Raw genomic sequence first — 26,552 nt, forward strand, 5'->3', positions numbered from 1 at the left:
ACGCACATGTAGTCCCAGCTGCTCAGGAGGCTGAGGCAGGGGGACCACTTGAGCCCAGGGGTTCCTGGCTGTAGGGAGCTGTGACGGCATCACTGCACTCCAGCCTGGGCAACACAGCAAGAACCTGTCTCAAAAAACAATTAGTAGGAAGCCCAGGCAGGCCTGTGGCTGCTTCCGCCCTGTCCGTGGCCAGACCGTGCCCCCTCCTGTGTCACTAGGCACTCACCCTTTTCTCGTTGTCTCCCCAGGGACCTACCAGGGCCAGTGGGTCGGTGGCATGCGCCAGGGCTATGGCGTGCGGCAGAGTGTCCCGTATGGCATGGCCGCGGTCATCCGCTCGCCCCTGAGGACGTCCATCAACTCCCTGCGCAGCGAGCACACCAACGGCACAGCGCTGCATCCAGACGCCTCTCCGGCAGTGGCCGGCAGCCCGGCCGTGTCCCGCGGGGGCTTCGTGCTCGTGGCCCACAGTGACTCCGAGATCCTCAAGAGCAAGAAGAAGGGGCTGTTTCGGCGCTCGCTGCTGAGCGGCCTGAAGCTGCGCAAGTCGGAGTCCAAGAGCAGCCTGGCCAGCCAGCGCAGCAAGCAGAGCTCCTTCCGCAGCGAGGCGGGCATGAGCACCGTCAGCTCCACGGCCAGCGACATCCACTCCACCATCAGCCTGGGCGAGGCCGAGGCCGAGCTGGCGGTCATCGAGGACGACATCGACGCCACCACCACCGAGACCTACGTGGGCGAGTGGAAGAACGACAAGCGCTCTGGGTTCGGCGTGAGCCAGCGCTCGGACGGGCTCAAGTACGAGGGCGAGTGGGCCAGCAACCGGCGCCACGGCTACGGCTGCATGACCTTCCCGGACGGCACCAAGGAGGAGGGCAAGTACAAGCAGAACATCCTCGTCAGCGGCAAGCGCAAGAACCTCATCCCCCTTCGGGCCAGCAAGATCCGCGAGAAGGTGGACCGCGCCGTCGAGGCCGCCGAGCGGGCCGCCACCATCGCCAAGCAGAAGGCTGAGATCGCGGCTTCCAGGTAGGTGGGCGAGGGGGCGGAAGGTGTCTGTGAGCCTGGTCTGTTCAGTCCAGCTGTTCCTCGAGGCCTTGGGCTGGGTTCGGTTTGAGGCCTGCGCTGCTGTTTTTCTCAAACTATGTCCCATGGAGCCCTAGGGTTCCCTCGAGGTTCTCAGAGGGGACTGTGGGCAGGATTGGTGCAGAGAAATGGTTGGTTTGTGGGGGCTCGGAGAGCTGCAGCCTCCCTTGAAACCGAGTACTGTCTCTGTTCTGTGTACTGATGTTTAAAATGTTGGTGGGTAAAGAAAGTGGCCTTTTCTGTTGGTATAATGCATCAGACCACTGCTGTGCTGGCCAGGAGGGGTGATGCCACCAGGTGGGGGTGGCAGGGCCAGCACCGCAGGCATGTGGGAGGTAAAGCTGCAGAGGCCTGCTGTCTGGGTTCTTTCTGGTCCCTGAGAGATGGCTGCAGCTGGGAGGCCAGTTGCAGGTGCCTGGCGAGGGGCTCACGCAGGCCTGGTGCTTTGGGGCAGCCGCTGTTCTGAATGGGCGCATGACTTACTGGCTTTGGGGTCTAGCAGGACCTCTGGGCCCTGAGAGGAATGGGTGCAGAGGTAGCTATGGGTGGGACCCACATAGCTTGTGGGTTCCTTTAGGGGTGGGTAGAGGGTGGCCTTCAGGGCTGGAGGAAGGTGCTCGGGGTCTGGTGAGCATGTGACCCTGGGGCTGGTCCCAGTGAGGCTGTGGCCAGCAGGAGCCGCCTGTGTGGGAAGTTTCCCTTCGGAAAGCCCAGGGTCCCACAGGTGTACGTTTGGGTGTTAAAGTAGCTGAGGTTACTTAAGGGCTTTGTCAAGACTTGGGAAGGCGTTTTAGGAAGCCCAGAGCCTTTGCTTCCCACCTGCGTTTGCTTTCCTGGGCCAGAGGTGGGCCCTTGGAGGAGCCCCCAGAGTCTTGGGGCAAGGATCTGGGGGCTTTGAGGGAAGTCCTGGGCTGCCCAGGTAGGAGGCTTCCGTGGGGACATTCCCCTGCATCTTTCTGGATGCTTCTGTGTTCACAGCCCGGGGCAGGCGTGGCATTCTTCCAGGAAAGCTCCCAGCTCGGGTACGGCTCAGCCCTTCCCAATCTGTGGCTAATTAAACTTCAGCCACATTGGTTCTGATTTTCAGTGACCTTTGATCTATAGTGAAAAACAAAAACGGTGGCTGTGGTTGGTTGGCAGAAGATGCCGCTCGCGACTTCTGTGGTTTTAGAGGGAAATGAGATAGATTCCAAGAAGCCTAAAGAAACGTGGAATTACCACCTGACATTGAGGTCCAAAAGCGCTCGCCCTGGTTTCTGCCCCACCCCCCCAGAAGTGTTCAGGCAGGGAAATAAACAGGAGCCCATGTGTGGCTACTCACCTGGTATTTTAAGAACAATTAGATTCAGTAGGTATTTTTTTCCATCATAAACGTAATGCTTGTTCCATGGGAAAATAAATAATCCTGAAAACGGGGAAAGCAGCCTTAGCTCTGAGCTGATGAATCAACTGAGCACTCTCCTGGCATTTTGGTGAATTTCTTTCCTCCTCGATTTGTTGTCTTTTGTTTTTCAACTCTTTCTGTTTTGTGCATTTTTGACCCTGGTGGACAAGAAGAAGTTTTGGGGGCTGGGGGCAGCAGCATCACAGATTTGAGGAAGCTCGTGGCAGGTCCTGTGTGACCTGCAGATTGGTTCATTACTTCATCACTTCATTAGTTCTTGGCAGCTCGAGGACTTGGCAGAAAGTGCCCTGCAGGATCGAGCTTATTTTATAGCTGTGGCACCGGGTAGATGTCTGTAGGACTTGGGGGACATGGGACGTCAGACTGTTTTCAGACGAATTACCCTAGGTATTAAGAGAAGCATCTTCCCTTTAAGGAGCCGAGGAAGATGGACAGGGCTGGGGCCAGCATAGGTAAGGAGCTGCCTGGAGGCAGGTTGTCAGCCTCTCTTGGCCTTGGCTTCCAATCTCTGAAGGCCTGCGAAGCTTAGGGTGTAACAGCTCCCTTCTTGGGGCATCCAGCCTCCGCCTGGGGTTTTGGGGGGCCCACGGGGTCTGCGTGGGAACGTTGTTGGGGGAGGGGTCTACTTGGAGGAGGGGCCTATGTACAAGTAGGCAGCATGCTGGGGTGAAAGCCCGGGAGCTGGGCCAGAAGGGTGAGACCCAAGACCCCCTGCAAAGGAGCCGGGGCCAGGGCACGGTGGGTGTACCTTCTAGTGAGTCCCCAGCCTTGGCATGGCCAGTGCCCCTGTATCTCCTGGGGAGGCATTTTACTTCATGGGCAGAAGGACAGACAGATGGGAAGAGGGAGTGAGAGGGAAGGGGCGGGTCTGCAGGTCTGTGCACTGTGAAACTGACAGAGCCCACCGTTCCCAGCCTGCGAGACCCTGCAGCCCGTACTGCCTGGCAGGTTGGGCTCGCCTCATGTACTGGCGGAGTCACCGAGCTGACTCCATCCCTTCGCCTGAGCAGGTGCCGTGGGCAGGGAGGTGGCTCCTTCTTCCAACATGACTGGGGTCTTGGAGGCAGCTCCTTTGTGGGAAAGGAACTGGCTCCCCGACGTGTCCTGCTACGCACATGCACGGCTCTGTGTGCCACTCATGGCCTTCCCACCGCGTGCACAGCCTACACATCCGTGCACACCCATGGAGCCGCAGTGTGTGGGCACAGGTGCACCCAGGTGAAGGGAGGTGTGGCCCCTCCTTACCCTCGTCTCCTGGGTGATCTCTAGGTCACCGGCGACTCCTTACCCTCATTTCCTGGGTGGTCTCTAGGTCACTGGCATTTAAAGTGTCCAAGAGACGAGGCCTCAGGCCTCAAATGGGCTCTTGGAACTGGCTTCTCACTGTAACCTCTGAGACCCGCAGACCCATGTCCTGCCTGGGTTGTCATGGCCGAGTGCCCCAGACTCATCACCTCCACTCGGTGCTGGGTTCCCCACTGGAAGGGGCGGGGCTCCCTGCTCGCTGTGGTGGCTCAGTGTGGGCTGGGCCTGTGGGGCCTCAGGTTGCACTTGGTGCCCTTGTCCCCCAGCCCTGCTGTGCGCCAGGCGGGGGAGGCAGGTGTGTTTGTAACGGGTTTGACTCTTGGAGGCGGGAGGCGACACAGTGTTTCCGGCCATCAGAGGTTGGAGGATGAGTCTCCATTCCGGGCTGCAGGGCCTGGAGCTGTGTTTTCTCAATGGGATTAGAATTGGGAAGAAAAGAAAACAGGGAGGGAACAGAGTCCGCGGCCCTAAAGAGCGAAGCTGATGAATGGCTGGCTCGGGTGCCCACAGCCCCGGGGCCGACCCTCCACTGGAGCGTGAGCGTGGCTGCACCACGTGGGCTGAGGAGTGACTGGCCCCGGGCGGGCTCCTGCTGCTGTCACAGCCGAGGACTCCAGGGAGCTACAGGGCGGCTGACGCTGTCCTCGCCCGCCCCGGCCGGCAGGGCTTGTCAGGCTGTGTGAAGTGAGAAACAGTTTGCTGTGTCTACCACAGAGGGCCGGGCCCTTCCCCTGAGAGCAGCTCTGCAGGGAAGGCAGGAAGATGGGACAGTGTTTTCCTGGAAAACGGGGCAGGAGGCATGGAGCTCGGAATCTGAGAGGTGGTGCTGTCGTTCCCACCTGGCAGAGGGGCGGGCTGAGGTCCCGTGCTGCTGAGGGGACTGGCCCCGAGGCTGGGAGCCCGGCCTCAGCCCCAGGCCCTGGAGTCACTGTGGGTTCTGAGGCCCACGATGCCCTCCCTGGCCATGCGACATCATTGTCTGGGATGTGCCCGGGGTTTGGAACCTTCAAGGCTCTGCAGGTGTAAAGATGGTGGTCAGGCCCCACGCCTCAGACTGTCGCATCCTGTCTAGGTGGGGCCTCAAGACCTGCATTCTGACCTGGGCCGCTGGACTCAGATGCTGCTGGCCCGAGAGCCCCTGGCTGTCTTCCATCTGATGTGGGTGCTGCGCCTGGAGGCCTCGGCCCCACGGGCAGCTGAGGCATCACACGCACAACCACAGTACAGGTGGGAGGCAGAGTCCAGCCCAGCGAGGGTGTGCGGTGGAGATAGGGGAGGGGTGGAGCAGGTGGTTCCAGGGGATTATGTTGGGGTGAGACCCTCTGCTGCAGAGGGGGGCAGGCAGGAGCTGGTGACCCCTTGGAGCTGAGGTCAGGTGAGAAGGGGCTGCAGTCTCCCCATGCCATTCTCCTGTGGGGTCCTCCTCACCCCAGTGGGAGCTCTCTCTAGTGAAATTCTGCCGTGTCACCTAGCAATGGACCACAGGGCATTGGCCCTCCTGCCTTCAAACACTTAGGGCATTTGTATGGCACATCTGCCAGGAGGGCACACACAGGGCACCTTTGCACGGCATTGCCTGTCCCTACCCTCTCACTGTGCCTGGGCAGACATAATGAATTCATCGCAGTCCTCGAAGCCTGGGTTACTCTGGAAGATGAAACTCAATGCTGTTGGTGATCTGCTGCTCACTAGTGGTCCTGGGTTGGGAATCGGGATGTAAACATGTCACCCATCCTAGAGAGGAAAGTCCTGAGGTGTGACTTGGCTTCATTTTCTTTTCTTTCTTTTTTTTTTTTTTTTAGATGAAGTTTTGCTCTGTAGCCCAGGCTGGAGTGCAGTGGCGTGATCTCGGCTCACTGCAACCTCCGCCTCCTGGGTTCAAGCAATTCTCCTGCCTCAGCCTCCCGAGTAGCTGCCACTACAGGCATGTGCTACCGCACCCGGGTAATTTTTGTTTTTGGTAGAGATGGAGTTTCACCATGTTGGCCAGACTGGTCTTGTACTTCAGACCTTGTGATCCGCCTGCCTCAGCCTCCCAAAGTGCTGGCGTTCCAGGCGTGAGCCACTGCACCATTGTTGTTTTTGTTTGTTTGTGTATTTTTTTTAGTAGAGATGGGGTTTCTCCATGTTGGTCAGGCTGGTCTGAAACTCCCAACCTCAGGTGATCTGCCCACCTCGGCCTCCCAAAGTGCTGGGATTACAGGTGTGAGCCATTGCGCCCAGCCATTGCTTCATTTTCAACAGCCAATCCCCTCCGCCCCACAGTTCTAGTAGAAGCCGAGCTTGGGGCGATGGGGCAGATTGTAGCCTGTTTCTCCTTCCCATCCCCCTCCCCACCGTGTGGCCCTTGGGACCTGCTCAGAACCCCAGGGCAGTGGTTCATGGCCCAGGAGGCATCTCAGAGTGTGACCCATTGGCTGCCTCTGTGGCAGGAGAGGGAGAGAGGGGGCAGCCCATGTGAAAGCCATGCCCCCTGCAATCCCGCAAAGCCTGCAAGAGCTCAGCCCGGGTTTGATCGTTTGCCATGGTTTCTGCTGGGACCCCCTCTCTGCCTGCATCTCATGTAAACGTTGCTGTGAAGAGATGCCAAGGGGTTTTGCAAAGCAGAAGCCCAAGGTGAGAGGAGGAGGAAGGATTATTCTGAGGGCCAGGCACACCTCGTTTCCGTGGGCTTCCCTTCACTGTGCTTTGCAGATGCCGCGTTTTTACAGAGTGGAAGTTTGTGGCACCGCACGTGGAACAAGCCCAGTGGCACCATTTTCACAACAGCACGTGCTCACTTCGTGTGTCTGTGTCCCATTTTGCTGTTTCTCACGACATTTCCAGCTTTTTCACGGTTGTGTCTGTTCATGGTGGTCTGTGATCAGTGGTCTTTGAGGTTACTACTGTGGTTATTTGGGGATGCCACACATTGCACCCATATGAGACAGTGAACTTAAACAATCTGTGTTCCACCGGGCGCGGTGGCTCAAGCCTGTAATCCCAGCACTGTGGGAGGCCGAGGCGGGTGGATCACGAGGTCAAGAGATCGAGACCATCCTGGTCAACATGGTGAAAACCTGTCTCTACTAAAAAAATACAAAAAATTAGCTGGGCATGGTGGTGCGTGCCTGTAATCCCAGTGACTCAGGAGGCTGGGGCAGGAGAATTGCCTGAACCCGGGAGGCGGAGGTTGTGGTGAGCCGAGATCGCGCCATTGCACTCCAGCCTGGGTAACAAGAGTGAAACTCCGTCTCAAAAAAAATAAAAATAAAAATAAAAAAAATAAATAATCTGTGTTCCAACAAAGCCTTCAACCAGCCGCCCCTCCATCCCTCTCTCTCCTCCCGTCTCCCTGTCCCCTGAGACATGACAGTATTCAAAGTAGGCCAATTAATAATGCTGCAGCGGTTTCTAAGTGTTCATGTGAAAGAAGAGTCTCACATCTCTCAGTTTAAGTCGAAAGCTGGAACAATTAAGCATAGAGAGGGGGGTGTGTTCAAAGCCGGACCAGGCTGAAAGCTCCACCTCATGCGCCAGGCAGCCTCGTTTTGAATGTAAAGGAAAAGTTAACAAAGAAAACTAAAAGTGCTACTCCAGTGAATACATGAATGATAAGAAAGTGAAACAGTCTTATTGCTGATACGGAGAAAGTTTGACGGTCTGAATAGAAGAAGAAACTAACCACAACATTCCCTTAAGCCAAAGCCTGATTCCGAGCAAGGCTCTGACTCTCTTTAATGCTGTGCAGGCTGAGAGAGGGGAGGAAGCTGCAGAAGAAAAGGTGGAAGCTAGCCGAGGCTGATTCGTGAGGTTGAAGGAATGAAGAGCATAAAAGTACAAGGCGAGGCAGCAAGGGCTGATGGAGAAGCTGCAGCAAGTCACCCAGAAGATCTGGCTGTTTGGTGGTGACACCAAACAGATTTTCACTGTCGGTGGAATAGCTTTCTACTGGAAGAAGGTGCCATCTAGGACTTTCATAGCCAGAAGGAAGCTAATGCCTGGCTTTGAAGGACAGGCCAGCTCTCTCGTTAGGGGCTATCACAGCTGGAGACTTCGACCTGAAGCCCGTGTTCATTGACTGTCCCAAAATTCCAAGGGCCTGCAAGAATTGTGTAAAATCTTTTCTGTCTGTGCTTTCGAAATGGACCAACAAAGGCTGGATGGCCACATGTCTGCTTACAGCACGGTTTCTGGAATAGATTTAAGCCCAATGTTGTGACCTACGGCTAAGAAAAATATTCCTTTTAAAATATGATTGCTCACGGAAGAGCCGCCATGGAAATGTCCCAGGAGATGCATGTTGTTTCCATGCCTGCTAACATAACATCCAGTCTTCAGCTCTGGATCCAGGACTGATTCTGACTTTCAGGTCTTGTTATTTAAGAAATACATTTCGTAAGAGTATAGCTACCATAGATAGTGACTTCTCTGATGAATCTGGGCAGAGTCCATTGAAACCCCTTCTGGAAAGGATTCACCATTTGAGATCCCGTTAAGAGCATTTGTGATTCAAGGGTGGAAGTCACAATAGCCACATTAACAAGAGTTTAGAAGTTGGTTCCAATCCTCGTGGATGACTTTAGGGGCTCAAGACTTCAGGCCAGGTGCAGTGGCTCACCCCTGTCACCCCAGCAGTTTGGGAGGCCAAAGCAGGCAGATCATGAGGTCGGGAGATCAAGACCATCCTGGCCAACATGGTGAAACCCCATCTCTACTAAAATAGAAAAAAATAGCTGGGCGTGGTGCCGGGTGCCTGTCGTCCCAACTACTCGGGAGGCTGAGGCAGGAGAATTGCTTGAACCCAGGAGGTGGAGGTTGCAGTGAGCTGAGATTGCGCCACTGCACTCCAGCCTGGTGACAGAGTGAGGCTCTGTCTCAAAAAAAAACTAAGGAAAACAAAAGACTTCAGTGGAGGAAGGAACTGCATTGCAGACATGGTGGAAATAGCAAAATAACTGGAATTAGAAGCAGAACCTGAAGATGGGACTGCACTGCTGCAGGCACACCATCACACTTTGAAGACCAGGGAGTTGCCGCTCAGGGGTGAATGCTGGCGAAGACGCTGTAGACAGCGTCGAAATGACAACAAAGGTTTAGTATATTCCTTCAGCTTAGTCAATAAAGCAGCAACAGGGTTTGGAGATTTACTCCACTTTTGAATGAAGCTCTACCATGAGTCACACGCTCTCATAAAGCAGCGTACGCCACAGAGAAATCTTTGTGAAAGGAAGAGTCAGTGGATGCAGCATTGTTGTCTTATTTTAAGAAGTTGCCACCTCAGCCTTCAGCACTGACCCCCCTGGTCATCCAACAGCCATCGACATCAGGCCAAGACCCTCCACCAAAGGCTCAGATGATTGTTAGCGTTTTTCAGCAATAAAGTGTTTTAAAATTAAGACTTGTAATTTTCAAAGATATAATGCCATAGCACACTTAATAGATTACAATATAGTATAAACATGACTTCCTTCTGAGACGGGGTCTTGCTTTGTCGCCCAGGCCGGAGTGCAGTGGCTCCACTGTGACTCACTGCAACCTTGACCTTCCGGGGCTCAAGTGATCCTCCCGCTTCAGCCTTCCAACTAGCGTGTGGGGAGGGTGCGTGCATCTGGGCTAGGATGGCCTGGGCAGGGTCAGCCCCGGTCTATCCCGGAGGGCAGGCAGGTGCAGAGCGCATGGAGGTGGCCGCCTGGATGGCGGTGCCGCCTCTTGTGAGTTGAGGTCCTTGGATCTCCGTGGCAGTCAGCAGGACCGTGGTGGCAGGCCTGTGTGCTGGTTGTCAGCTGATGTCCCTGTGATTTTTCCATGTGAGTGCAGCCTTGCCTGGGCATATAGATCAGAGGTGACAAGTCCTGGCACCTCTACCACTGTTCCTCTTGCCCTGCACCCACTACAGACGCAGCTAATTGGTGGCTGTGTCCAGAGTCTTCTCACCAGGCGGGCTCTTCTGGCAGCTCAGGACTGTCCTGCAGGCATAGTGGGAAGCGAGCTGTGAGGGGAGGCTGGGCCCCGGTTGCAGGGGAGGGCAGTGCGTGGTCTCCAAGCCGACCAGTGCCTGGACAGGACTAGAACTCTCACCCAGGCCCCTGCTGTCAGCCCTGTTCCATCTCTTGCACCTTTCACACCCAGGCTGGGTTCAGGAATCCCTGTTGATCGTGGCCTTGAAATGTCCTCTGAACAGCATTGCTCTGGGGATGTGCAAAACCCAGGGCGAGGCCTGCTCAGAAAGGAGCTTCCAGATTCCTTTGTGTCTCCAGCCCTTGCCCGTGTGCCTGCCCCAAGCCGAGCCTGGGTCTGAGCTGTGCCTGGAGGCCCCTGTCTTTCCCCGCTCCACTCTCTGCCGTGGCTTCCTGGCTGCAGGGCTCTCCATGAGTTAGGGATCTCCGCTGGCCGTGCCTGGAGCTGAGGGTGGAGGGAGGCACAGCAGCAAGCCCTATAGGTGGGCTTGGGGAGGGTGGGTGATTTACAGAAAAGTTGCCTGGGACACTCTGATGGGCCATCTAGGAAATGCAGCCTTAATAGAGGGGGGCTTTTTTGAGTTTTTTTTTTTTTTTTTTTTTTAGGGGGGGGTTTTTTTTTTTTTTTTTTTTTTTTTGAGGTGGAGTTTCACTCTTGTTGCCCAGGCTGGAGTGCAGTGGTGCAATCTTAACTCACTGCAACCACCGCCTCCCAGGTTCAAGCAATTCTCCTGCCTCAGCCTCCCTAGTAGCTGAGATTACAGGCATGTACCACGACGCCCGGCTAATTTTGTATTTTTAATGGAGAGAGGGTTTCTCCATATTGGCCAGGCGGGTCTTGAACTCCTGACCTCAGGTGATCTGTCTGCCTCAGCCTCCCAAAGTGCTGGGATTATAGGCATGAACCACCGTGCTTGGCTGATATTTTTGGTGTTTAAAAATTATTTCTCTGGCCGGGCGCGGTGGCTCAGGCCTGTAATCCCAGCACTTTGGGAGGCCGAGGCGGGTGGATCACAAGGTCAAGAGATCGAGACCATCCTGGTCAACATGGTGAAACCCTGTCTCTACTAAAAATACAAAAAAAAAAAAAATTAGCTGGGCATGGTGGTGCGTGCCTGTAATCCCAGCTACTCAGGAGGCTGAGGCAGGAGAATTGCCTGAACCCAGGAGGCGGAGGTTGCGGTGAGCCAAGATCGCGCCATTGCACTCCAGCCTGGGTAACATGAGTGAAACTCCGTCTCAAAAAATAAATAAATAAATAAAATAAAAAAATAAATAAAAATTATTTCTCATTGAAATTATAACACACCCTCATAAAAATATTAAAACATTGAGACCGATGTGTATAAAGCCACTAGGGACCACTGCACGAGATCCGCCCCCTTAGAGGTCATTACAGCATTTTCAGACTTGCCTCAGCGCATAATAAAATCTGCATGTCACTCCTACGTCATTTCCTTTTGTAGAAATAAAATTGGACCGTGCGCATTCCTTTGTAGCTTGCTTTCTTTCCCTTTCACTTAGATCGAGGTCATGTTTCCACGTCAGGGTATCCAGGTGTGTGTGTTTCCTGAATAGCCACGTAGTGTTTTGCGATGTGGCTGTACCGTGTTGCCCTAGCCTTACCCTATTAATTGGACACATCTGATCTTTCAGTCCTACAAGACAGCAGCAACTGTCCGAGCCCACCCTCCCTCGCTGCTGGCCTGGGGAATTCTGCATCCTGGTCTCCTAGAGCCAGCATCGCTGGCTAGGTGATGCGTGTGTTCAGAGTTGTGAGTAGAAACTTCCTCATTACCCAGTACAAGGCTGTCCTGATTGACCTTGGTTGGGAGGGAGGACTCCCAGAGGAAGTGACAGGGTGACCTTGATCACTGCATCACTGAGGGGCTTCTCCCTGCCACAGGAGTGCTGACTTCCGTAGATGTCCACATCCTAATCCCGGAACCTGTGGGCATCACCTTCCGTGGTAAGAGAGACTTTGCAGATGTGATTGAGTTGAGGCTCCTGAGGTGGGGGATCACCCGGAATTATCCAGATGGGCCACATAGAATCACAGGGGGCCTTGGAAGAGGACCACAGAGTCTGTGCCACTGTGGAAGCAGAGGGATGCTGTAGGGAGGCGGAGGAGGAACCACGGCACCTGGAGCACAGGCGGCTGCTAAACACGGGAAAGGATGAGAAGTGGCTTCTCCAGGCACGCCGCCCTGCTGAGACCTTGATTCCAGCCCCATAAGCCTTCTCTTGGACGTGTGACCTGTAAAGCTCCACATGAATAAGTGCGTGTGGTTTGAAGCCACTGTGTGTGGCTGCTTCGCAGCTCCTGAGACCCGTACGCTCCACACTCTGGCTGGGGCAGGTCTGTCACCTCTGGTGCTCCCATTTCTAGAATGGATGTACCCGTCGCCTCCCTCAAGGCCCCAGTGAACGAAACTCTAAAATGCTCCATCCATCCCAGGTCCTGTTGTCTGCCGGGAACGTTTGGCGGAATCTAACCCCGGAGCCTCCTTGCAGCTGGAGCCTAGTCCTCATCCGCCTTTCTGAGAAACAGCAGTGGCTCTGCCATTGCTAGCTCTGCGGCCCCTGCAAGAAGCATCAGTTCTCTGGGCTTGCTCTCAGTTCTCTAAAATGGGTTGAGGACAGCGTCTGCCCTGCAGGTCCTTATGAAGAGGAATGCACAAGGTTCTAGCTCGGAGCCCCCGGGTGGGCCACGTGTCTGTCAATGTTGGCATCATTGTCAACGTGGGTGTTGTTAAGGTTGTTCTGACCTGACTGACCCTTGGCACAAATCACACAGGGTCTTTACCATCCAGTGCCCCCAGCTCTGGCTCCACTGGCTCCCGTAGGTTCCTGAGTACGGGACTTTCCACCCCATGGACACCCGCACCCAGAGGATGCCCTGTGTGGCAGCTCCATGCCCTTTGTCCTTCCCTTGCCTCTCCCTAAGGGCCACATTTTAAGTCTGGATTAAGGCTGGGCGCAGTGGCTGATGCCTGTAATCCCAGCACTTTGGGCGGTTGAGGTAGGTGGATAACCTGAGGTCAGAAGTTCGAGGCCAGCCTGGCCAACATGGTGAAACCCCGTCTCTACTACAAATACAAAAAAACTAGCTGGGCATAGTGGCGGGTGCCTGTAATCTCAGCTACTCAGGAGGCAGAGGTTGCAGTGAGCTGAGATCGAACCACTGCCCTCCAGCCTGGGTGACAAGAACAAAACTCATCTCAAAGAAAAAAAAAAGTCTGAATTAAATCCCGTCCACACAATACCCCCAAAGCACCCCTGATGTGCCTGGCTCCAGTGTCAGAACGCAAATGTGTGCTGCACGGCCCAGGTGCCCTCTCCTGCCAGGAAGCACCTGTGACAATGGGCACCGAATTGTGTCTCCTTGTGACGGGCGTGTGGGAGTGGGTGGGGAGCAGGGTGTGGGAGGACCCCCCTTGCCCCTGACAGCTCTGCAGTTTCCCTGCCCGAGCAAAACATAGTACCCTGGGTACCAGTAAGGCCATACCCGCGTCGGAGGTGTTTGTGTTTGGTTTTGTTTCAGTCCAGCCTGGAGCTTGGTGGGTGCTGGTGGGAGGCTGCACTTGTGTTCCTCGCTGTCCTCCCGTCCCAGGTCCACCCACGCCCCTGGGGTGAACTTCGCACTTCCTCCGCCCTGGCCATGGGGTTGGTTTGGTCGGTGGGAAGGCGGAGCGATGCCATGGCCACATAAGCCCAGGCCCTGAGAGGCCTCATGGTATCCACTTGCCCCTCTTGTCTTCTGCCAGCGACTTGAAAACAGGCCCTTGGGAGTCTGGGGATCAGAGTCCTTGGGGGAAACTTGGAGGTATGTATGCAGATAACTGATTATTTTGCTTTTTTTTTTTTTTTGAGATTAAGTCTCGCTCTGTTGCCCAGGCTGGAGTGTGGTGGTGCAATCTCGGCTCACTGCAACCTCCACCTCCCAGATTCAAGTGATTCTCCTGCCTCAGCCTCTTGAGTAGCTGGGACTACAGGCACGTACCACCACGCCTGGCTAATTTTTGTATTTTTCATAGAGAAGAGGTTTCACCATGTTGGCCAGGATGGTCTCCATCTCTTGACCTTGTGATTCACCCCTTTTGGCCCCCCAAAGTGCTGGGAGTACTGGCATGAGCCACTGCGCCCGGCTATAACTGATTATTTTAAGCCCCTCAGTGGGGTCTCTTTGTTGGAGAAAACTGTTACTCAGCATTGCTGTGATAGCCACTGACTGATGCAGGGCCTGGCGGGTGGCTCTTGAAGGCAGATGGGAGAATCCTGTCCACGTGCTGTCTTCACACCATGAACTCTAGCCACACGGGACCACTGCTCCTCTGGGACATGCCTTGTCTTCCCTGTGTGAGTCTCCTGCCACTACAAAGCACCACAAAGGGCTCAGAGCAGCAGAAACGTACTCCCTCATAGCCCTGGGGGGCAGAGGTCCAAAATCGAGCATCATCAGGGCTGCACTTCCTCCTGAGGCTCTCAGGAGGACCATCCCTGTCCCTTCAAGCTCTAGGCTGCCCCTTGTATTTTTATGTTTGTGGTTTTTTTTTTTTTTTTTTTTTGAGATGGAGTCTTGCTCTGTCACCCAGGCTGGAGTGCAGTGGTGCAATCGCAGCTCTCTGCAACCTCCGCCTCCTGGGCTCAAGAGATTCTCCTGCCTCAGCCTCCTGAGTAGCTGGGATCACAGGCGTGAGCCACTACACCTGGCCCTCCCCTGGGTTTTGAAGGCCCTCCCATCCCCTTGTCTCCATCTCACCGTCCTTCCCTCCTTTCTCCTTGCTCCCTCTCTCCCTGGCGTGGTTATGCTTTCCTTCTTGGGTGGAATTTCGTGTTCCAGCAGGTGATCCATGTGTCTCAGGAAAGGCCATTGTGTCTGTGCTCACATAGTCCTTAAGGTTCCCAATCCTGGAGCTGGGGAGAGACCCGTTTCTCCAGGGCCTTGAAAGGCTTCAGCTCTGCTGAAGCCCCTGGCCCCATCCCCGCCTGTGAGGGATGGAATTTCTGATTGGCCGGGCACGTGCTCACTGTACATATGAGGGCAGGGAGTTGTGAGAGGTGCATGCTGACCAGCAGCTCCCCTAGGACATGGGTGGGGAGGGCCTCAGAGGACGCTGTGAAAACATATGTCCCAAGCCCAGGGGGAGCAGTGTGGGGGTTCATTCCTTCCTCACGGTCACAAGGAATGTACCAGGGCCTTGCCAGTTTTCTTTTTTCTTTCTTTCCTTCCTTCCCTATCCTTTTCTTTTTTTTCTTTCTCCCCTCTCTGCTTTCTCATCTTTACTTTTTTTGACACAGGGTCTTGCTCTGTTGCCGGACCTCCTGGGCAGCTGGGACTACAGGTGCGCCCACCTGCAGTTGTATTTTGTTATTTCTTAGTATTACTTCTTTGTAGAGTCTGGGGTCTGGCTATGCTGTCCAGGCTGGTCTCAAACTCCTGGGCTGAAGCAATCCTCCCGCCTCAGCCTCCCAAAGTGCTGGGATTAAGGTATGAGCTACTGTACCTGGCCCAGTTTTCTTTCTTTTTTTTCTTTTCTTTTGAGTCTTACTCTGCTGCCCAGGCTGGAGTGCAGTGGTGTAACCTTGGCTCACTGCAACCTCCACCTCCCGGATTCAAGCAATTCTCCTGCCTCAGTCTCCTGAGTAACTGGGATTAAAGGCATGTGCCACTATACCTGGCTACTTTTTTGTATTTTTAGTAGGGACAGGGTTTCACCATATGGGTAAGACTGGTCTCGAACTCCTGACGTCAGGGGATGCACCCACTTTGGCCTCCCAAAGTGCTGGGATTACAGGTGTGAGCCACCACACCTGGCCCAGTTTTCTTTTTCTGGAGGTATGTCCACATATTATAATGTTCGCTCTCTCAAAGTGTATGATGTGGTTTTTTCTGCATCCAACTAATTGTGCAGCCTGTGTCAGTGTCTATTTCTGGAACATCTTCACCTCCCAAAAAGAACTCTGCACTCAGGAACGGCTCATCCTCCTCCATGTAGCCTCTCCCTCAGCCTCTGGCAACAGCGAATCTCTTTCCTACCCTGTGGGCCTACGCACCCTGGACCTTGTGTGTGAATGGAACCATACCGTGCGTTCTTCTGTGCCTGGCTTCTTTGACTCTGTGCTCTGCCTTCAATGTTCACCGGGTTCCGGGTTGTAGCGTGCATCGGCATCGGGGCTCCCGTCGCTTCTACGTACGGCTGAGCGATAGCCCCCGTGTGGATAGAGTACATTTTGTTCATCTCTCGTTAGCTGGTGGACATCGGTGTTGCTCACTTCTCGCGTCTTATGAATAAAGCTGTGATGAACATTGCACCCGCATTTTCGTGTGGCTGTGTGTTTTCATTTCCGTCGGGTATACACCCAGGAGAGGAGTTGCGGGGACCTATGGTGACTCAGTTTAACTTCCTGAGGAGCCGCCAGACTGTTTTCTTTTTTAAGACAGAATCTCACTTTGTCGCCCAGGCTAGAGTGCAGTGGTATAATCTCGGCTCACTGCAACCTCCGCCTCCCAGCTTCAAGTGATTCTCCTGCCTCAGCCTCCTGAGTAGCTGGGACTACAGGCGCCTGCCACCACATCTGGCTAATTTTTGTATTTTTAGTAGAGACAGGGTTTCACCATGTTGGCTGGGCTGGTCTGGAACTCCTGTCCTCAGGGGATGCACCTGCCTCGGCCTCCCAAAGTGCTGGGGTTACAGGCGTGAGCCACTGCACTGGGCCTCATCAGACTGTTTTCAACAGCAGCTGCACAGGGATGTTCCCGCCAGCAGTCTGCCCCCTGCTTACAGCCGTGCTGGGGGGTGTGAGGTGCGTCTTGCTGTTGCTGTGATTGGCAGTCTGTGGAGGCTGATGGCGGGGAGCGCCTTTCCATGTGCCTGTTGGCCATTATGTATCTGCTCTAGTGAAAGTCTGCTGCTTAGGTTTTCAGTAAGTATTTGCATCTCCTTCCGTGTTGAGTGTTTATCTGTTGGCATCTGCCTCTCTGCCTGAGACCTGGAGCTACCTGAGGGCGGGACCCTGCCTGGTTCTGTGTTCAGGAGAGGTCTGGTCTGTGAGCTTGGGTAGGCACCGAGGGACGGGGCTGTGCTGCTGGTCCCAGGTATTTCCCACCTGGCTGCACACCCTCCTCACCAGGCACTGTCTCAGAAAAGAAGCTGGGTCCCCGGGGGCCAAACCTGAGGGCAGCCGGTGGGAGGCTGGTCCTTGATTAGCTCCCCTTCTAGAGCTCTCCCGTGAGCTCTGACCGCTCTTCTGCCCTATTGCAGGAACCGGTGACCACTCGGCCTGGGCATGACCACATATGTCCACTGGCCGCCTGGTGGCCTTTGACAGGAACATGTGCTAAATCCCTGTTTGGCTTCAGGAAAACACTGTTGTCGCAAACCAGCTCCTCTTTGTTGCAGGTGCCCAGGGGCGTGCCTGGTGAGTTTCCTTAGCCAGGGGCCAGTTTGCCTGGGGTCAGCGGGCAGTGCCTGGGGTTGAGTGTCTTGAGTGAGGCCCTACTTGGTCCCTCCTTGAAGGGCTGGCAGGGACAGACCGGCATCAGCAGTAACCGTGGAGAGGGCAGTGCCGAGGCTGCTGCTGTGGGTTTCCTGAGCCTTCCTGCCACCCGCACCAGGGCCCTTGGGCTGCATATGCACACAGCCTACTGGGCCCTCCGACCTCCCTGTGTGGCCACCAGGGAAAGCGGCTTCACTTTGCTGAGCCTCAGTCTCCCTGGTTACAAAACAAAGTAATTTTTTTTCTTTTTTGAGACGGTCTTGTTCTCATCTGTCCCTCAGGCTGGAGTACAGTGGTACGATCAGAGCTCACTGCAGCCTCAACCTCCTGGGCTCAAATGAGCCTCCCACATCAGCCTCCTGAGTAGCTGGGACCACAGGCGTGTACCACCATGCCCAGTTAACGTTTTTATGTTTTGTAGAGATGGGGGTCTCACTATATTGACCAGGCTGGTCTCCAACTCCTGGCCTTAAGAATCTTCTGCTTCAGCCTTTCAATGAGCTGGGATTACAGGTGTGAGCCACTGTGCCCAGCCAGTAATGTTCTGTTTTAATTTCCCATGTTCCCTAAATAATCGTAACTGTTTGCAAGGGTGATATTCATAACGTAACCAGTACAGCCCAGGCACGGGCCCGCGTCCCAGCCCCCCGCGTAGAACCCATTTGGCTGTCCCATGGTCCCCGATTCTGCTCTGCCTGCCTCGTAGGAGGCTCTAGATTGAATGAGGTTTGACAGAAGGTGCTCACCGTGAGCCTGGCCCTGAGTCCACTCAGGGGTCTCACTTGCCACTCTGTTGTTGCCACCGCACTGTTCCTTTCGGCCATGTGCCCTGCTGGCCTCTGCATAGATGTCCTGAGTGGGACTGCTGAGGGTGGGGCATGGCTGTGTGGCAGTGGAGCGTTGATAATGGGTCCCTCGGGGCATTGCTGGCAAGCTGCACCCCTTCAGAGTTAACTGATCGGGGTGCATGGCTGTGAATTCCCTACCTGAGCTGCTCAGCCCAGTGGATGCTGTGAGCCAGGTGCCCTGCGGGTGTCTCTGCCTGCCTATCTTCTGGAACATTCTCCTTGGTGCAGGTGGCGTGACACCTATTTTACAGCCTAGGGAACAGATTCTTTCGTCATGTTCCTTCCAGCTGAACCCTCAGCTGGAGTCACCCCAAAAGCCACAGGCAAGAGAGTTCCCACAAAGGACTGGACACAAATCTTCCTGAGGTGGGGGGTGGGTCTATGGCCTTTGTTGGCAGACTCACAGAGGGGGCTGCTACTTCCGAGGAACGGGGAGATGAGCGAGGTTCTGCCTTGGTATGTCTGCGACAATGGGATGGGATTACAGAGTCATGAGGGTGAAGGAACTTGGCTGAGGGCCAGGGCCAGTGTCCAGGCTTGATCTTCCTGTGTTCTGGGGCCACAACCTGAACAAGCGTATCAGTCAGTGCCTGGCTTGTTCAAGGCCCCGGCTTGGGTTCAAGGCTGCAGCAAAAACGTGCAGATGGTGGGTCAGGGGCGGTTAGGGCAGAGGAGGAGGAACGGGGTCCCCTGCGTGCCTTGGGTGTGTGTTCTTCTGTCTCCTGGAGTCTGCCTTCCTCTTCTGCCTCATGGCTCAGCTTGGGCTGCCGTAACAAAATACCACAGTCTGCTTCTGGAAGAGCAAGGTGCCTGTGGGGCTCTGACAGTGCCTCTGTCCTTGGGCTCCTTCTCACTGTGTTCACAGGGCTTTCCTTGGTGCATGGAGGGGATCTCCCTCTCCCTCTTATTATAAGGCCACCAATCCCATTCAGATTAGGGCTCCACCCATGTTGCCTCATTTAACCTTAATTACCTCATTAAAGGCCCTGTATCCACATACAGGCACCTTTGGAGTGGGGGCTTCACATAGGAACCTGAGGGGGACTCAGTCCACAGTACCTGGTGTGTAGGAGGAGGCCAGGCCAGTACTGAGCACCCTGCCTATGAGTGAGCCTTATTTCTCAAAGAACAGTAAAAAATTAAAAAGGAGACCAGACCTAAAATAACAGCATCTTAAGGTCTGACACGTGCCATGGCCTGAATGAGCCTGAGAACATGATGCTGAGTGAAGGAAGCTGGTCACAAAAGGACAAATGTGGCATGTGAAAAACCTAGAACAGGTAAGTTCACGTGGACAGGAAGTGGACTGGGTTACCAGGGGCTGGACGAGGGAGGAATGGGGAGTGGCTGCTTCATGGGTGCAGGGTTTCTGTTGAGGGTGATGACAGTGTCCTGGAAGTAGACAGAGGTGACGAATCCACACGTTGAATGTACTGAATGCCACTGAACTGTGAACTTTAAAATCATTTAAATGGCAAATTTTGTTATATATATAAAAAAGGACTTTGTACTAAACAGGAGAAGCTCATTTCTCTCAAGTACCAGTCACTCAGTATGGAGACTGTGCTGAGGTCATTGTGCCCAGGCCTATTCTGTCCCTAGCCATTCCATCTCTCAGATGTGACCCAGGCTCACCTCCACGACCGCAAGAAGACAGTGAGCTGGTCCTTTAATGATGCAGCCCAGTAGTTGCTCGGGGACTGTGCTCACGTTCTATTGGCCAAAACTTGGTCATGTGACCTCACTTTGCTGCAAGGGAGGCTGGGAAATGTAGTCCTTAATCTGGGCAGGGGCATCTGCCTGGTTGACAGTGGGGCTTCAGTGCTGTGGGAGAGAAGGGCTGGTGGCTGCCAGGGATGGACAGCTGTCTCCACTACACCTGGCCTCACAGTCGTCACACTCCAGGACATAAATGTCCCCTCTGTGGCAAAGTCTTCCCTGGGTGTTGAAGGAACTGGGGACCCACATCCTGGTCTTCGCAAGGTGGTCCCCCTGTTCCAGACAGCACCACGTGGCCCATGATTCAAGTGTGAAGATGCGACCTGTGCGCTAACAGGCCCAATGCCAATCTGGGCGCAGGGCAGGTGTTCAGCAAATGCTGAACAGATGCCTGAGAGCTGGCTACTAAAGTGACCTGCTGAGGTCACAGGCTACCAACCAGTGCATGGCATTCACAGCCCAGCTTGGGAGTCCTGGCGGGTATTCTGTGTTCTCTGCCTTTGAGAAAAGGGTGGGAGAGTTAGAGCAGGAATTTTCTGATTTTCTCCCTCCCTGCCTCCGTTCCTTTCCCTTTCTCCCCCTCCTTCCCTCTTTCTTCCCCTCTCTGTCCCTCCTGTCTTTTCCTGTCTCCCTGTCTGCTTTGCTCTGTCTCTCTCTCCGATCTTTCTCTGTCTCTCTTCCTCCCTGTCTCTCTCTCGCTCTGTACCTCCCTGTTTCTGGTTTTGTTCCCCGTCTCTCTCCTCCCCCCAACTCCTCCGTTTATCTGTGTCTTCACCTGTGGATCCCTGAAACAGACCCAGGGCATGACACAGCTGAAGGCAGGCACCAGAGGCATCCAGGTGTCCCCCGTGTCGGTGTTTGTAAGGCAGGGGGTCCCAGCAGGTGGAGCAGGAGAACTCACCTCCTGCAGTGGGGGATCAGGAAGAGCTGCCTTTCCTGAGCCCCGCTCTCTTCCAGCCTCCCCTGAGCCCCTCTCCCCTCCAGCCACCCTCACCTGGGGCCTGATGAGAGGATCATAGCGGTTTGGGGCTTGCTGTGGGGCTGGCGCTGAGGTAGGGGTGGGTGACCCTCAGCCCCCTTGCTGTGGGGCTGGCGCTGAGGCAGGGGTGGGTGACCCTCAGCCCCCTTGCTGTGGGGCTGGCGCTGAGGCAGGGGTGGGTGACCCTCAGCCCCCATTTTCTCCTCCTCTCCAAACACAACCATCCCAATTATTTGCTCACCAGGGCAGCTCGACTGGCTGGTTCCTTGCTGGGTAATTACATGAAGCGGCTGAATAGGGTGCAATTGCTGGGGGAGGCATAGTTGCAGACCTGGGCTGTCACAGCCCAGAATGGCTGCAGCAGCCACAGCAAAAGCCACGCAGCCCACCTCATGAGTGGCCTTGTTGAGACAGCTGCTGTGGCAGCTTTGGCAGTGGCTTGCTGCGGTGAGGTGGGTGGCAGCCACTGCGTAGGCAGAGGCTGAGGAGGATTCTGAGGCTGAGTCTGGGCTTACTGAGGGGCCGTGATGGGTTAGTAATGGCTGTGCCTGGCAGACAGGAGCTGCTCACTCCTTAGCTATGCAGACCCCAGTTTACTGACTTGAGCGTGCAGGGTTAGTGGCTCACCTCTGCTCCTACATGCCTCCGGCATTTTCCCCTCATGGGGGAGAAAATGGCTAAAATATACACAGTGCGGCCAGGTGCAGTGACTCACGCCTGTAGTCCCAGCACTTCAGGAGGCCAAAGCAGGTGGATCACTTGAGGTCAGGAGTTAGAGACTAGCCTGGCTAATATGGCAAGATCCCCTCTCTACTAAAAATACAAAAAAATTTAGCTGGGCATGGTGGTGCATGCCTGTAGTCCCAGCTACAGGGACTATAGGCATGAGGCTGAGGCATGAGAATTGCTGGAACCTGGGAGGTGGAGGTTGCAGTGAGCCAAGATTGTGCAATTGCACTCCAGCCTGGGCGACAGAGTGAGACTGTCTCAAAAAAAAACAAACAAAAAAAACCCTACACACGCACACACACACACACACACACACACACCCATAAAATGTATGCTTTTGGCTAGGCGCAGTGGCTCACACCTATAATCCTAGCACTTTGGGAGGTTGAGGTGGGTGGACCACATGAGGTCAGGACTTCTGGACCAGCCTGGGCCAACATGGTGAAACCTCATCTCTAATAAAAATACAAAAATTAACCAGGTATGGTGGTGCATGCCTGTAATCCCAGTTAACTCAGGAGGCTGAGGCAGGAGAATCACTTGAACCCAGAAGGTGGAGGTTGCAGTGAGCCGAGATTGTGCCACTGCTTGTAACCATTTTTAAATGCACAGTAAGTGGCGTTAGGCATATTGTGCAACCATGACTGTCGTCTGTGTCCAGAACTCCTTTCACCTTTCAGAACTGAAACCCTGCGCTCTTTAAACACTAACTGCCCCTCCCTGAGGCCTTTCCCCAAGCCTGGGAATTAAGCAGCTAGCAGCTGCTGTCTGGGGCAGGATAGCGTGGCCCTGTTCCACCCCTTCTGGGCCCATTGAGCTCTGCTGCGGAGGGGATTCCTTTCTCTGACACTCCTAGTCTGGGGGTGGGGAGACACCAAGCCCCAGCCCTGCTGCCTGTAAACCCTGGGCAAGTGGCGTCACCTGTCTGTGCCTCAGTTTCCTCATCTGTAATGAAGAGCTGAGGACAGGACCTGCCTCCAAGACTGGGGAGAGATGGCAGTGCACAGGGACAAGTAATATGGAGAGAACTTTCCAGGCCAATGGCATCCCTCTGAAAAAGACTCTCCCTGGATTCTATTTAATGGAGTTGAGCCTTTCCCCAGAGCAAACGCTTTGAAACTGTCTTAGGTGGACAGAGGATGCTGCTGGGAGGGCACAGAGGACTTCCCAGGAGTTTCCTGGGATTGAGTCCCAGCCCTGCTGTAGGGCTGAAGTGAAAGGGGCTTTCCCAGAGAGCCTCTCCCACAACTCTGTTCCGAAGTGGCCAAGCTAATTCAGTTCCGTCCAGGGCCACAGACAGGACTGGGCACCACTCCCCATGCTCCTGTCCTGGGGCTGCACAGACCTGTGAGTGCACCAGGGTCTGGCACATGGGCCTCGAAGTCTGCGCAGCCCCCTACCAGTCTCCCAATTTTGTAGAGAAAGCCCCAGCTCAAGGCCGTATGGGTGGGGCCCTAATCTGATGGGATTGGTGGCCTTATAAGAAGCGGAAGAGAAAGAGATCCCCTCCAGGCACCACTGGACAGGTGAGTCTCTGCCTCCTCACCAGCTGCCTCTTCCGCGGATGGCCCCCAGTCCACCATCATGTCACCTGCCTGAGCCTCACTGTGCTTGTCTGTAGGAGGGGTGCCTCCTTATGGGGCGTCCACATAAGGTTGGAGAGAAATAGCTCTGCCCAGTAGTTATGGGAGTCCCATGCCCTCCAGGACACAGGCAGGCGGATCTCCCATAGCTTGTCTGGTTTCTCCGAGACTCAGTTTTCCCGTCTGTCCAATGGAAGGACAGTGGTACCAGCTGTGAGAATCCCTTACCTAAAATGACTGGGATCAGAAGTGTTCCGGATCTTGGCTTTCTTTAAGTTGTAGAATATTTGTATACACATAATGAGATATTGTGGGGGTGGAACCCACGTCTAAACACGAAATTTGTAACATGTAAGTTTCTGGAGGCTCCCCAGGGAATCCGTTCCTCAGCCTTCCCAGCTTCCAGAGGCTGCCTGCGTTCCTTGGCTGTCGGCCCCTCCTCCGTCTTCAGAGCCAGCAGGGCAGCCTCTCCTCTCCTCGATGACCTCCTGTCCCCCCTTACAAGGACGCTTGTGTTTCAGTGGGACCCACCCGGATAATCCAGCATCATCTCCCCTCTCCTGATCCTTCACTCTGTCATTGCTGCACAGTCTGTTTTGTTACGTGAGGGGACATTTTCACAGACATGCTCTGGGGATCAAAACAGGGACATCTTTGGGGGCCGTAATTCTGCTGACCGTGCCCTCTTCTGGGCCTGCCCTTTGGACCAGAGGACTGCAGTGGACTCTCTTTGGGGGGAGCAAAGCCTCCCGCTCTGAGCATGGGCTGGACTTCAGGGAACCAGCAATGGGAAGGGGTCGACATCACGGGTCACCACTGTGTGTGACTGTCCAGGGAGGCTGGGTGAGGGAAGAGCCGAGTGTCTGACTGGGGGAGAGCTGAGGATATATCTCACTTTGTCCTGAAGGCCAGCTGTGCCTGCTCAGAGAGAAAGAGTCACGGGACAGCCCCCTCCTGCTGAGGGTCCAAGAGCAGGGTCAGCACCTCGGAGAGTTCCCCACAGGCAGCTGCAGGGCAGGGAGAGAATTCATGGGGCCTTAGGTGGGGAACATACGGTGTTGTGGTTTTCTTTTTTCTTTTTCTTTCTTTTTTTTTTTTAAGACAAATTCTTGCTCTGTCACTAGGCTGGAGTGCAGTGGCACAATCTCAGCTCACTGCAATCTCCGCTTCCCAGGTTCAAGCGATTCCCCTGCCTCAGCCTCCCGAGTAGCTGGGATTACAGGCATGCACCACCACACCCAGCTAATTTTTGTATTTTTAGTAGGGACGGGGTTTCATCATGTTGGCCAGGATGGTCTCAATCTCCTGACCTCATGATCTGCCCACCTCAGCCTCCTAAAGTGCTTGGATTACAGGCATGAGCCACTGTGCCCGGCCCCAGGGTTGTGGTTTTCACTGCATCAGAATGAAATGCAGCATTTCTCCCATTACGAAGCTGGGACCCTGGGCCCCAGCAGGAAGCTTGGGGTATTGCGATGCGCCATACATGCCCCATCCTCTGAGGGGCACTGATGCCCCCACGGCTCCTAAGTGGCCCTTGATTTGATGCTCAGGGATACATCCTGTTATTTAGTATGTTAATTCGGAAAGATATGCATGGCTGTCTCACAAATTTGATTTTTAAGCAATTTAATATTTCAAAAAACTTGGTTTCCTTGTAAATCTGCCCCTTTTATTTTCCGTGCCTACAGTCACCCCTCAAGAGGGATCCATAGGCCTCCCCTGCCTGCCCTGGGCGCAGGGACGTCCCAAAGCCCCAGTTTCAGAGTCTGAGCTCTGCTGCCGTTTCTCTGTGACGTGAGGCGAGGGACCCTGTGCTGCTGAGATAGCAGCCCCCCTGTCTGAGGAGGCGAGTGTCAGGCCCCTGGCACACTCAGTGGATGTTTGAGGATCCGGTGGGCGCAGAATGAATGGTTTCTGTCAGCAGCACATTCTGCATCTCCTAAAACCAAAACCAAAAGGACAGCCAGATTTCCCCCCAACCCCGGCTGCCTGACTTTAATAGGCTCGTGTCTGATTTTTTAGGATTGTCAGCCTATGGGCCTGGGTTTACTGTATGGTTGTTTGTAGTGGAACTGGGTGTCTTGTCCTGATTTGTTTTCCTGGATGTTTGTTTTGGAGCCAAGGGTCTTTGGAGTGGATGAGGCAGGAGAACCAGGCTCGAGTGAGACCCTGCCCCACGTTCCTGGCCCCTGGCGGCCCCTCCAGAGTCTGTTGTGGTCGTAGACCCCAGTCCCTGCTGACCATGCTGAGAGTTTGGGAGAAGTGCATGCCTGCCTTGGGGGCTTGACTGGGAGGCTGTTTTCCTCGGATTCACGTGGAAGTTAAAATGTGGCTCAGACCCTCCTCAGCCCCCATGCAGGGTTGTAACTTCCTCCACCTGTCTCCCTGTGAAATCCACCCTCCACGGGGCAGCCTGGGACGTGGGATGGCCCTCCCTGCCTGAAACCTTTGAGGGCTTCTGACACCTGCGGGGAAAAGCACAGGCTCCTTTCACAGACTTCTAGCATCCCATGAGGGTGGGTGCTGCCTGCTTTGTAAGCCCTGAGCTCACTAATCTCAGCCGTCCCGTGCTGTTGGGCACCGGCCTGTCTTTTTGGACTATAAACACACCATGTTGGGTTGGCAGGATAAGTAGGCAAGTTTTGACCCAGGGCTCCAGATTTCCTGGTTGTATTGTTTCAAGGTTAATTTTCTGTCTGTCTATCTCTTTTTTTCTTTCTTTTCTTACTCTCGCGATGGAGTCACGCCCTATCACCCAGGTTGGAGTGCAGTGGCACAATGTTAGCTCACTGCAACCTCCGCCTCCCAGGTTCAAGCAATTCTCCGGCCTTTGCCTCCCAAGTAGTTGGGCCTACAGGCCCGTGCTCCCACATCCAGCTAATTTTTGCATTTTTAGTAGAGACGAGGTTTCATCATGTTGGCCAGGTTGGTCTTGAACTCCTGGCCTCAAGTGCTCCACGTGCCTTGGCCTCCAAAACTACTGGGATTACAGGCATGAACCCCTGTGTCTGGCCAAGGTTAATTTCTTGGTAGTGACGGTCGGACAGTCAGTTTTGCTACAAAGCTTGTTTTGAAAACGAGAATTGCTTCCCGAATGATCGCTCTATCAGGGAACAGTTTGAAGATAACACAAGTTTTGTGTTTGCCTTTGTGAGATTTCGCCCGCCAGAAACACTGGGTGAACACAGCCACTGCCCCCAGCGTGACTGATGGGCTTGTGTTCACAGAGTAACACACAGGATGCATACACGCCTCACACAGCCCCAGCTGCCCGGGCACCCCATTCTCGTCAGGGCACCCCATCCTCGTCAGGGCACCCCATCCTCCTCAGGGCACCCCATTCTCGTCAGGACTCCCCATCCTCCTCAGGGCTCCCCATCCTCCTCAGGGCTCCCCATCCTCGTCAGGGCTCCCCATCCTCGTCAGGGCTCCCCATCCTCCTCAGGGCACCCCATCCTC

General features: G+C 54.7%; 1 protein-coding gene across 1 annotated transcript in view; it reads left to right on the forward strand.

Moving 5' to 3' along the window:
• The window catches only part of JPH3 (junctophilin 3), a 111,521-nt gene that overhangs the window by 41,564 nt on the left and 43,405 nt on the right, over positions 1-26,552 (forward strand). Inside the window, exon 2 of the mRNA XM_017543676.2 lies at positions 249-1,026. Within this exon, the coding sequence (XP_017399165.1) occupies positions 249-1,026 (778 nt within the window). The remainder of the gene's footprint in view (positions 1-248; positions 1,027-26,552) is intronic.

The sequence above is a fragment of the Cebus imitator genome, unplaced genomic scaffold (genome assembly GCF_001604975.1).
Source record: "Cebus imitator isolate Cc_AM_T3 unplaced genomic scaffold, Cebus_imitator-1.0 Scaffold159, whole genome shotgun sequence".
Taxonomy (NCBI): domain Eukaryota; kingdom Metazoa; phylum Chordata; class Mammalia; order Primates; family Cebidae; genus Cebus; species Cebus imitator.